The 13,342-nt window shown below is 26.0% G+C and overlaps 1 protein-coding gene across 5 annotated transcripts in view; it reads right to left on the reverse strand.

The window, feature by feature from the left end:
* TkR86C (Tachykinin-like receptor at 86C) overlaps window positions 1–13,342 on the reverse strand; it is a 125,564-nt gene that overhangs the window by 10,797 nt on the left and 101,425 nt on the right. For all 5 annotated transcript variants that reach the window (XM_089223826.1, XM_089223828.1, XM_089223825.1 and 2 more), the window contains exons 5-6: window positions 2,916–3,050; window positions 1,841–1,921 (exon numbers count right to left, since the gene is read on the reverse strand). In XM_089223826.1, coding sequence (XP_089079952.1) covers window positions 1,841–1,921; window positions 2,916–3,050 — 216 coding nt within the window. The remainder of the gene's footprint in view (window positions 1–1,840; window positions 1,922–2,915; window positions 3,051–13,342) is intronic.

Raw genomic sequence — 13,342 nt, forward strand, 5'->3', positions numbered from 1 at the left:
TCGAAAATTATTATAGTTTTTAATGTTTTCTGGAAATATATTTAAAGTTAAAAATTTACGACCATTAAATTTTTTTTTATCGTTTATTTAAATATACACAATATGTTAATGTTGTTTTACAATAAGTGCACTTATATCGAGGTGACATGGCTTGAGTGTATGGAGATAAGAAGCCACCCATTGGAGGCACTTAAGGTTAGGATTTTAGGCTAGGATTTTAATTTGTTAGTAAGAGAGGGCGGGATTACAAAATTAAGGGAAGGTACAATTAAATTAAGGGGTATATACAATTTTAGATTAGTAAGTCACGACACCAGGTACGTTTTAGACGCCTTCTGGGGTCACCAGGAATAGCGTTGGTAGATAGCTAGGAAATCAGGGGATTACGATGGCTGTGGAACTTGGAGTGTGTGCGTTTGTAAAAAGTTTTCGCGACGTTTTGGACTGTTGGAATGGCTATATCCTTATGTAGAGTTTCGTTTGATACATAGTAGGGAGCTTTAGTTATTTGACGGAGACATTTAGATTGGAAGATTTGAATTTTGTTTAAGTTGGACTTTTTGGCTGCACCCCAGTGTTGGATACCGTATGTCCAGATCGGTTTGAGTAGGAGTTTGTATAATAGTAGCTTGTTTTTTAAGTTGATGTGTTGTGATGTGAGGAGAAAACGTAATTGGCGAGAGCGATTATTTAAGGTGAGTCTTTTGTTGTGGGTGTAAGTTGCCCAAGTTAACCTGTGGTCTAAATGTAGACCTAGGTTTCGGACATTTTGGGTGGTTGGAAGAGGTACATTGTTGAGGTAGATGGGAGGGCAGACTATTTGCCTTAGTGTGAACGTACAATGGATGGATTTTGTTTCGTTGATTTTTATTCCCCAATCTTTATACCAGGTTGATAAGAGATTGAGATGGTTTTGTACGAGGTTAGAGGCTATTTCGGGGTCAGAATGGATCGCTAGAAGCGCCTTGTCGTCGGCAAAGTCACCGGTTGTAATGTTAGGGGTGGTAGGTTGATCTGAGGTGAATAAATTGAAGAGTAGAGGTGCTGTTACAGATCCTTGAGGTACCCCTGCGTGGATTGGTGATACTTTGAACAAGGAGAAGCCAAATCGGACGGCAAAATGTGTTTTCTAAATAGGATTTAAATAATAGAAAATGGTATGGCGGAAGAATAGATTTTAGTTTGAAGAGAAGGCCTTCATGCCATACTCTGTCGAATGCCTGTGATACGTCGAGGAAGGCAGCTGTGCAAATAAGCTTTTTTTTCACGACCATAAAATTTAAATTAAATTTAAATATTTATTTGCGTGTAATACAAAATGAATGTACCTATACATATAAATAACATGTATAAATTATTTATAATAATGTTTACCTTTCCGGTTGTATGCATTGATAATTTTTCAACTTTACCCGAGAGATTTAAATATTAATAATTATTTCTTTATTGTTGATTTGTTTGACATAAGCAAAAGAATTTTTTAATTATCAATGTTCGATTTAAAAAAATGAATGATAATAATGTTGCTGTGTTTGATAAAATATCTGATACAATACATTAATAGTATTTTGTGTTTATGACGAGTTCTGATGCTTGAATATTAATTATCAAAATTCTGTTTTGTCATTGTGAGCATGATGAAAAAAAATGATTTAAATTGCGATGAACAGAATTGATAATTATAGCGTTGAATTTTCTTTAATTGAATCAATATTCAGTAATCACACTAAATCAGTTTAATTGAATCTGAATTTATCGATTTAATAGATGACTGTGCATTATATACACATACACACACGTTTAATTATATATATGACATGATTTATTTGAATGTACTAACATGTATTCGGTTTTAGAATTCGGGTACCTTCCATCTGGCCAGAGCATGTAACACGCTCTTCTTAGTTCTCCATTCATGTACCTAAAACAGGTCACAAAAATATAGGTATTATAAAAAAACATAGAAAAAATAGTGAACGAAAAATGTTAATTTTATAAAATATGGACATGTACGATATTTTTTTGGAGATACATAATGTCAATTCCAGATTAAAGTTTAGACCAGGTAGGCACGTGCCTAGGATTAGATAATAGTGACCATCTGAGGAGGAGCTTTTTTTGTTTTTACAAATGAGCTTTAAAAAATGTTCCTGGGCTATATTTGATCTTATTCGGCACTTCATAATGTAATAATTGAATAGAACTTTTATTGTACCTACTTTTTATCTATATTTTTTGGAACGCAATAAAATATCAAAATAACTAATAATTATTTGGACTTATTCCGGATAATAGATTTATAATAAGAGTTGTTATGTAAAATTTTACTTAAATATCAGATTGATGATGATGAGAACTCCCTCTCTCAGCACAAGTTTTACTTTCAAGGAGTGCTGCAATATGTAACCTATGGTATTTGATGTCATTATTTTCATATTATCTATGCTGTTATTGCAATAAAGTTCAAGGTTCTTTTTATTATGGTACCTATCTAAATATCGGTAATATATTTATGTAAAGACAAAGGTAGTTTCAAAAATAAAAAATAATTTTTATTTATTGGAACCTCAATATATTCCACTCAAAGTGTATGGTTTGTATATATAAACTATTTTGAAATTCTTATATATACTTAAAATATTAAATCTATAGTAATATTTAAGGAATCTAAAAGCAGTAAGGACACTTTGAATAAGTTTCTAGATTTCAAAATAGTGATACTATGAACTACGAATAATGATTAAATATCATTTTCGTTATAATTTATAAAAATTATACATTAACATATGTATAATTTAATTTTATAAATATCATTATATTATGCCAAGTATATATCATACAAACTAAAAATATGATATGTATACATAAAATAAGTTGTGTATAATGTGTTAAATATATTAAAATTAAATTCAAACCTTTTTGTCTTAAGGTCAGAATATAAAATGCACGGCATCGCTAGAAATACACTGATTAGCCAAATGAGAATAAGCACTGTTTGAGTTCTCGTCTTTGATCTCCTATGCCGAAGTGGATGCACAATGGCCATGTACCTGATAAAAAGATTATTTACATTTTAGTATCAAAAACCAAAATGTGTACAAATTAAAATAGTAGTATGTTATTTAAAAGAAGCTCTATCATTTAGTAAAATGATAAAGTGAAATATAAAACATTACATTATAGGCACCAAGATTTAAAAAAAAACCATTGTGAGCACACACATGCTCTAAGTGAAAAGTGTGTAAAAGAAATAGCAGAACACTTCTGTATACCCATGTATAAGTTACCGCTTCTGCGTGGCGTCTTACGCATGAATGGTAAACAATTTATACTTGTTTATATTTACTTTTTGTCCATTTTAGATAGATAATACGATAATATTTCAGAAAACTGATTTTAATTCGTAATACAGTCTTCTTGAGATCGATCGGACCACATTTTGAGACATCAGATTTAAATTCTGAATAATCAATGTTTGAAAATTCCAAAATTTTAAAATATTCAAACCAAATTAATAGTTGTAGGGGGATGAAATTGGGAGAAGAAGACTGACCGATTTCAAGTAGATATAATAAAAAATTTTATCAGCTTCAAAAAGTATTATCGCATTGCTAGGTCGATCAGTGTAATGGACAAAATATTGCTGTGTTTTGGTTAAAATAACAACCACCATCGACCCACTTAACAAAATTTGATTTTAATTTTTATGGAGCGCTCAACTTCCTATCCTTCCTCAAACAAATTTCAATAAGTGCTCTAGTATCCAGGCACCCATTTTCTTAGCACCTATGCATTATAGATATTTTATTACAAATAGCCTAAATTTAAAAGTAATACAATAAATTAATACATACATAGATGATTTATAAAAAAATGTTTTGACAGAAAATTTGAGCCACTTAAATTTATATTTAATGAGTGTAAAGTGTAAACATATCTAATCCAAAATATTCTCTTCATTTTTTTTCAAAGAATAATATAACAACATTTACCATTGCCAAAAAAGTTTTTTTTAATAATTATTTCTATTGATCTAAAATGTCTTAATTTTTAAAAACTTTCAAATCCAATATTTTAAAATACTGTCTAAACATTTACTGCAAGAATAAACGTCTTATGATGGTAAAACACTTGAGTAATTAGTGGTTTTTATGACAGGTTGTAAATTGAAGTCAAAATTCGTTAGCATTTGTACATTAACTGAACTTTATTAAACTTGGCAAACTCTTCGTATTGTTCAATGCACTTAAGTGTAAGATCATTAAAATGTATTGTTGATAAATAAATGAAAAATAATTGTTCGATTATTAAAGTATTATAAGATCGAAGATTTTGAAAAAAAAACAACTGTTTATTAATCCAATATTTAAAAGTATTAAGTATATTACTGCAAAATACAATAATGTAGAAAGTGAGGTTAATTTTAAGCTATCTTTTATTTATATAGTGTATAAAAACTACTAAATTGAATTAGAATAAAAACATATTTATTTATTTACATGTTGGTGGAGGCTTCCAAGACTCCAAGAATAAAACATGAATATCAGTGTCACAAGTTGATATTTAATAATAATACCAAAAAAAGTATGAAATAAATAATAATAAAACAAAAATGTAACACCAAACACTAAACATCATAATATGTTGAAATAATATGAAACAACCTACACACAGATTTAAAACAATGTACCTATAGAATTATTAGTTTATTACGTTTTTATAAAACATGTCAGTACTATATAGGTGGTTTTCAGTGTTTTTACAGTGGTAAAGTAGTGAATTTGGTTTATACCTACCTATATATGTATGCATTTGAGTACTTACTTAATATTACTTTATTATTATTATGGCGTATATGAATCTATAAATATGGCTTAATCTTATGAATTGCAATGTAAAAATTCGATGACACGACCAAAAAAGTAAACGCATATGGAAAATCCTATGAATAATATTATGTTGGATATTTGTGATGTATCGATTGTCATAGACTAGGGATGCCGAACCTTTCTGTTCCATAATGTCAAAAAATTTGATGACCCTTATTTTAAACTTAAAAAATTCCTACATCCATATGGCTTGAGTGATAAAAAAAACAAGTTTAGCGTATCAATAAAAGAGCGTACTTGTGTAACAGGCTTGTTATCTCTGTTATTGGCTATTTTCTTACCAAACATTTATATAATATTTTTTGGATTTTCTAAACACACTAATTTATTATTTATCTTATATTGGTGGTTAAAAGGATAAACATCTGTCGAAAGTTGTGTACGTGATTCTTGAAGCCAACCACCAGTACCATCAATTTCCGAATATTTATTGTTGTTAACAAATACTCTTGATACCCTGTGGATGAATTTATTATTATTATTAATTTATTTACGAAAAGGAAATCGGGTAGAAAATTCAATAGAATTCCGGTGAGAAACATTTTTTGAAAGGATTTTTCTACTTGAGAAGGTATATAGTTCCGTGGTCGGTATACAGAGTCGGTTGCCTGACGTCACTTGTTCAATTGATGATCTAGCGTGTGTTGTCGAATAAGCATAATCATAAAGCTTAAAGTTATAGCGGGTCATAAAATGATAATAAGATTCTCAGAGGGGAAATAAATAAGGCTTATATGTATAACATATCATAACTACAATATCACCTACAATACAGATTTTGATCGTTGCTCTCCAATAAGTTATGACTTTTTCTTTAAAAGGTACGAAAATATGTATCCGACGATAACTTATAATGTTTTGATAAACTCAGAAAAATTTGCATTGTTTTATACTGATATAACTTATCGTAAGTACGGACTCGAGTGTAATCGATGTATTTTGGATTTTATTTCCTATATTTATACAGTAGGTACCTACGGAATTTAAATACTTATAAATTTAATTATTAGATGGGTGACAATCACGTAATACAATACTGCAGGACAATTAGATAACATGGTTTACAATATAACAGTAAAATATTTGAGTTTGAATACGAAATTTCATATCGTAACTTTTTAATTTTTATAATATGTAGTATTTAGAAAATATATTTTTAATATTTGTTAAGCGTCGTATTAGAGATTTTATTATATTATGTTTAATTATGATCACACCGCTTAATAATAGATAATATAATGTGTTAATACTTTTAGATTCAAGTCATAAGATATGGTAATACTGTAATAACAATAGATTATGGGTTTGGTTCATTAAAGATAATAACAAAACAAAAATAATTTATACAAAAATACGTTCGATCTTAGATATGAGTTTTATTAATAGACTGTCCTTTTCAACGTTTCTACCGTGTCAAGATAGGTGGCACTTTTCGGTTACTGAGGTACTTTTATACGGTACAATATCATTATATGTGAATATTTTATACTAAACGGACTACGTCACTGCATTGTGTCAGTACGTAGTGGCTATCGATGTATGTATTTGGTTTAGTGTGGGCTGATCTATGAGTGCAAGGTCTTTGCGTTCGATAAAATAAAAGTTATTTTGAAAGAATTGATAAAATGTTCTCACTATATGGTGTCCATATAATACTAAGACTGTATAACGAAAAAATAATATAGACCAAGGGAAATAATTGCCATAACAGAAAATCAATAAAACCACACACAGCTGTCATACACTCACTCGAAAAGTCAAAGTTCGTTAGTATAATAAGATAACGAACCGTCCAACACATTCAAGTAGCTATATCTAAATCAATAGATCGGAGATAACAACGAAGAATCTATTAAAGAGTTTTATAAACCATTTAACCGGTCTCCTTATGCGCGCTTTTCACTTCTTGATTTTCATTGTTTCTTTATACCATCTTTCTCAACGAGTAGTACTGCAGTCTTCTGTCTAAGTTTATAACACAGTTATTTATACAATTATACTAAAGTCATAATATAACGTATACTTTGATGCGTTGAATTGTTCGTCAGAATTCTCATAAATGTTGCTTTAATGATACTTCTTAACATAGTGTTGTATTTTGTGTAAATCCGTGTAGAATTTAGGAATTAGAAGTCTGGACAAATATTCTTATAGTATTATTAAACGATATTAACTAACAGTCTTTTAGCCTTTAAAATGTGTTGATTTTTAAAAAGGTTTTTTCTTTAGTTAGTCTTAGAATTGTATCATCGTTTATAGAAATATTTAAAAGGAGTATTTATAAATTTAAATAAAGTACAGAATACAACTGAAATATATTATTATTTTTTTTTGGAATTTAAATATCTTTTATTATAGCGAGATCTGGGATTACCAGTATCCCTAATTACTTCTGCTGCAGTGTCTTTCCATGTAGTTCTGAAATTATTTTATTCTTATTTATAACGAATAATTCTAGACGTACAATTATTTAGTGTGACATCCGAAATGGTTCTTATTATTTTTAGTTTAAATATATAAATAGCGAATACAGAATATAATACACCCAAAAAATAATTGATAAATGAGTATGATTACGAAACAGTAATCTAAAAATAAGTTTGATAAATTATGAGTGTACATAAATAATGATATATTTTCAATATAATCGACATTAACATTTTTTTTTTTTTATACAATCGTATTTTAAATTTCACAGGTATTCTACATGTTGTTTCCATTATCAGTTACTCACCTAATATAATTCGATTAAATTTCACTCTCGTGGAATAGGTAACAATTTATTTATTTTATGGCTGTTGCCATAAAAAAAATAACCATATTAAAATTAAAATTACACATTTCAATATTTGTATTTAGAATCAATCTATAATTCATAATGTATTAAATTACTGTATAAATATATGTAATTATTATAGTAAAACGTAGTACGTTGTTTTTTAAGATATTTTTACGCTCATAAATTAAAAACATATCAACAATATTTTAATTTTCTTTGCAGAGAAAAAATATGCAGTTGCTTGGTTAAATTTGGTATTCATTTTTTCTATAGATGCATTTTTTGTCCCTCTTCAATTTAGACTTTAGAGTCAAATATTTGTAACACAACTCTATCACATAAAAAATATTAATACAACTGAGAATACAAAAAATATATTATTATGAGATTATTTAAACCATAATTATAGTGTCATGAAATACATTTTTATAATGATGAGCTTTTGGATTTTGGTAGGTGGGTTCAAAAAAATAAACTGTATATTAAAATGTTTACACCATCAAGCAATAATAATCATATTAATATTAAGAATATTAAATAATATTACAATAGAGATATACCACAAAGCTAGTTAATATTATTTTCCAACTTTACAAAATACAATGTTCCAATTATTCCCGTGAGAACACTTTATTTGGTTACCGAATAGGTAGGTTAGGTAGATTTTGGTCTCGTTGGAAAGTTATCGAAAACATTTTTAGCTACAAAGTAGAATATTTTAATGATAGTAAGATCTAGAAAAACTTTTCTATTTGAAACTTTGAGATAGGCAATGAAGATAATAATGAAAATAAATTGGCAGTTTTAAACGAACTAATTTGAAATTCAAATATTTTTTTTTTAGTAGTTTTAATCAATACATTTTTATTGATTTGATAGTTCAAATTATAGGTTTAGATCCAACTTGAAATAAATCCTGGGAGTTGAAGAAATTATAACTATTAAGTTAAAACTTAAAAACTATTTTATGGCATATTTTATCATTTAATATTTATTTTGAGAGAAAAAGATTTAAACTAAATTAATTAATAATCTTAACGTTTTTCTTCTGTTATGTAATTATTTTAATTTTAAATATTTGTTTTCTTTTTTAAAACAGATTATTAAATTAGTTATTATCATTTAATAATAAATAAACTAAATTTTTTTTAAAAGTTATATTTTATGAAAACTTATGCCTGTAAATAAATTTATATGTCAGGATTCCAAAATTATTTAAATGTAAATAGTAATATATACAATGGCGCTATGATATTTATTTTTATTTTGTTTAACAAAAATTGAAATCTCCGAGAACAAATTTAATTAACAAGCACAAATATTTTTTAACGAGATTTTTTCTTAATAATAATTTCATTTTAATACAATGTATGAAATAAAATTAATACACATTTTGTAACAATTATAATAATAATAAAAAAAAATGCGGGTAAGTCGTGAATGTCGCTCTGCTGTACAGTAGGTTACAAGTGGGTTACTATAATGGATGGAATTAAATTTGAATCCAATGATATTATAAAATTGTATACAAAAAACGATTCTGATCGAAGACGGTTTATCTGTCTAGGATATTAAAAATTTTCAAATCTTAGATTTAAAAAGAAAATTTTTTATGAACTTCTAGTTTGAAATAATTTGCGAATTTTCGTGATTTCCGTGATTTTTACATATGTTGTCAAAATTCAAACTTTGAATGCTTGTAAATAAAAATTGTGACTATGCATTTATTTTATTTTTCAATTGCTATTGTAACAATATGTTAAGAGCCTTGTATTAAATTTTCAAGCTTTTCTGCCTAACAAATAATTTTTATCAATATTAATTTAAAAAAAACTAATAATGATCGAAAATTTTAAATGCCTATGAATAGTTCAACTTAAGTCAAAAATTTTTGAAAATTGCATGGTTATACCATAGAATATACTTATATAAAGATTCGGTGAAAATTGCATGGTGATTGATGACAAAAAAAAAAACTCACATATCTTGGTAAAATCACTAGATGTATAAACTGAAACTTCAATGTTTATAACTCTTTATTTGTCCAAATTTTAAATTTTATAAAATTCATAGTTTATTTTCAAATGTGATTTTTTTTCAATTTTTTTTCTTATTCTTAAATATATAATTAACCTAATATTAAACATAATATTCTTATAATATATTATTTTATTATATTCACTTGAAAAAAATAACTTTTCTCTAATGATATAATTTATTAAAAATAAATCATAAAAGAATCTTTGAATTAACAATTAGTCATAAATTTTTACACGATTAAAAATATACTCAATTAAGCAGAGTGATAATTATTTAACAAATTTGAACGCGTCAAAATTAACACGGCGTAGTGTATAGGCAAAAGTTGTGCATTAATGTGTTGCAGGAAATTATTTACATACCCTATTCCAATTTTTAGAATATTGTTAATAATTTTTTTATTTTTGCATTAATTTCATAGTTGTTAATTTTGTATGTCATCATGAACAATATTCATATGATAGAACATAAGCTTTAATAGAATTATGTAATATTTAACCAAAGAATCAATGTTTGTGCGTTCATAGATCATACATTTTAGTAACTTTCATAATTTTGGATAAATAAATTTTTTATTTTAGTACTTATTTACATTTTTTTGTTTGACAAAACAATATTCTTTGTACATTTGGTTTGTATACATTTTTATGACTACAATATTTACAGATTATGTTTAAAACCGGTATTTTTTAATTTCCCAGTACATAATGAACATTTGTATTGATAGACATTGTGATTCCATTTTCAGTGTTCCCATTATTTAGTTATTCTATATAATTATAATCAGTATGTGGTTTCTGATGAGCAGATAAATAATATAATTTTGAGAATTGTATAATTTTCACTTAATACATATAATAATTCAGTAAAAGTAAACTTAAACTGTAGTAGTGTAGTTATATATTTTATATCAAAGAATGTTTTTTGAGGAATACATGAATACATTTTTTTTTTTAATGTTATTGCAATACTGTATAATATAAAATCAAGTGGGATTTTTTATTTAATTCTTATTATAATAGTATTGGAATATTTTGTTGTTATTATTATTTTTTTACTTCATTATGGTTTGAATATATTACTGAGGGAAATCTGAATATTTCATTGTGTATAAATACCCATTTCGATTACAATATTTTATATTTTTCCATAATATATAATAGCATAATTCCTTACTGTGTTAGCCAAAAAACTGAATGGTAATTTATACAAATGTATATTCCTAAATTCCCAAAGATTGTGTTCTATGCTTAATGATCAATAATGTATAAATGTAGTTGCAAAAATATTTAGATTTTTAAAGATGACTAAGGTAAGATTTTTTGAAATTTTATTTTATTTAACTATATCACGAGTTTGATTCAAGATTTAAATATAGCTAGATACCTATTATATGGTTCTGTTCAAACAATTTTAATGTTGTTTCAGTATATTGATTGGAATAATATTGACTTCTATAATTATTCATTTCAAACATAATATTATTTACTTAATTGTCTTATACTTAATAGCTAGTGACTTTTATTGATTTTACATATTAATCATTAGTATTTAAGCTCTTACATAATTATACTTACTTAAATGCTTAAACACATTTAATAATTTACAATTCTAAACTTTTATCATAATCAAATAAACACAATTTGCTACTATTACATTTAAAAAACACACACATAATGCATAATAGCTATTTTATAAACACGTATACCTATAAAAATCAATTTTTAATCCATTAACTCTTTAAAAGAATGCATTTAGTTGGAACTTAAAACTACGAGTATATTTTAAAAGTACTTGTATCAACTCTGATTATCATCCAGTATTTAATATTACTATGGGCTCGCATAAAACCGTAATTAAAATCTTCCTTTAAATATTAATAATAGTATATTTTGTAGAACTTCTCTTGAGACTTTGTTGCTATTAAATTAGTTATTTTAAAATACTAGAGATGACCAATGAGTTATAAAAATTGATTTTTAAAAGTATTTTTTTAGAATACTAAAATAATGTTTAGTTATTAGTTACACCACCACGAGTTTTATAATTGAATATATATTATATAATACCAATAATATTTCTACAAAAAAAAAAAAAAAAGCATAATACTTATTGTAGAACCAATATATTTTTATTTATTTTATTTTATGATCACTATTTTTATTAGCTATTCAAATAGATTTATATATAGAATTTCAGCCTTCTAAGCTAATCGCCATGTAAACAGTATAACACTATAACATGAGTATTGTGAACAATACTTATAATATATACAGTATAATAACAATAGTGAATCAAGGTAATGGCATATTGTTGAAATATTCAGCTGTAACTTTAATCCTAAAATAACTTTTTTCAAAATAACATTATATTATATCTACACTGTAAAAATAAAAAAAGCTATTGAATTACGTATTCTAAGGTTTGTCGGAGACATTTACCGCACGATCTTATTTCAGAACAAATTTCCTTTACACTTTATTACTATAAAATGTAATATGCATAGTTTTTTACCTTAACAATAATGTTATTAAATTAATAAACTTTAATCTATTATGTTGTAATATGTGTAATATGTGTAATGTTTTTGTAAATAATGTAAATAGTGTATACAACAATTATCATTAACAATGTAAACTATGTCAGCCAATGGCCTCCGCAGCCGAGGCTTATTTCTAATAAAAAAAAAAAAAAAAAAAAATAATGTTATTAGTAATAGTAATACAAGGTATGTTGAGACCTCAAAACATGATATTAGTTAATTAAAAATGAAGGGTTGTACATGGATCAATTGAAATATTCAAGCGTATTAGAGACTTCGTAAAAAAAATAAAAAAATAAATACTATAATAGAATCATTTTAATATTATGCAGATTAAGACGGTATAATTTATGGTGTGACTTATATGGAAATGTTGTGAAAAACACAATTCAGTTGGATTAAGTATGGAAATGGAAACATATACCTATATAATAATATTGTTCTTGTAGAGGACAAAATATAACTTTATGTTTTAAGAAACTTGAAAAGGTAACCTATGCTTGTATTCTAATGAAAATATACCATTAATTTTATGCATGGTTGGTACTTTGATATTAGATGCTTGCCTTGTAATCTATGAGATATCTGAATATTACACCAGACCCTTCAATTAGACCACAATCTACTGAGCAACAACATGTCGTCATTATTTGCGAATTGTTGGGTTTTATTTTGTAGCGAGTCAGTAATCTATTTTATTTTGCTTGTAATGGCTTATATATTCTTCAAATTACTTTCAGTAAATCCTTGAATTTATTAATCTAACGTCACAAGTAAATCACTCGAATAATGAAAAAAAAAAGAATTTTCAAAATTTAAATTCTGTAATTTACCTATATTGTATATAAAATGTAATGTAATATTTCAAAATATAGTATATATCATACATATGTATAATGTGTATATAATATTATCTAGAATTCTAGAGCAGTGGTTTTCAACCTTTTTATGTATGCATAACACCTACACAGTTTGAAAATGCTCGTGTACCATTTAAACCAAATAATGGTTTTTTCTTAATCAAAAATTTAAATGTTATTCTACATATTGTATGGAGTATTATTTCTCTAAGAACTATAAAATTATATTATG

This window comes from Diuraphis noxia, unplaced genomic scaffold, assembly GCF_037042655.1.
Source record: "Diuraphis noxia isolate RWA-SAM2 unplaced genomic scaffold, SU_Dnox_SAM2 contig0003, whole genome shotgun sequence".
Taxonomy (NCBI): Eukaryota; Metazoa; Arthropoda; class Insecta; order Hemiptera; family Aphididae; genus Diuraphis; species Diuraphis noxia.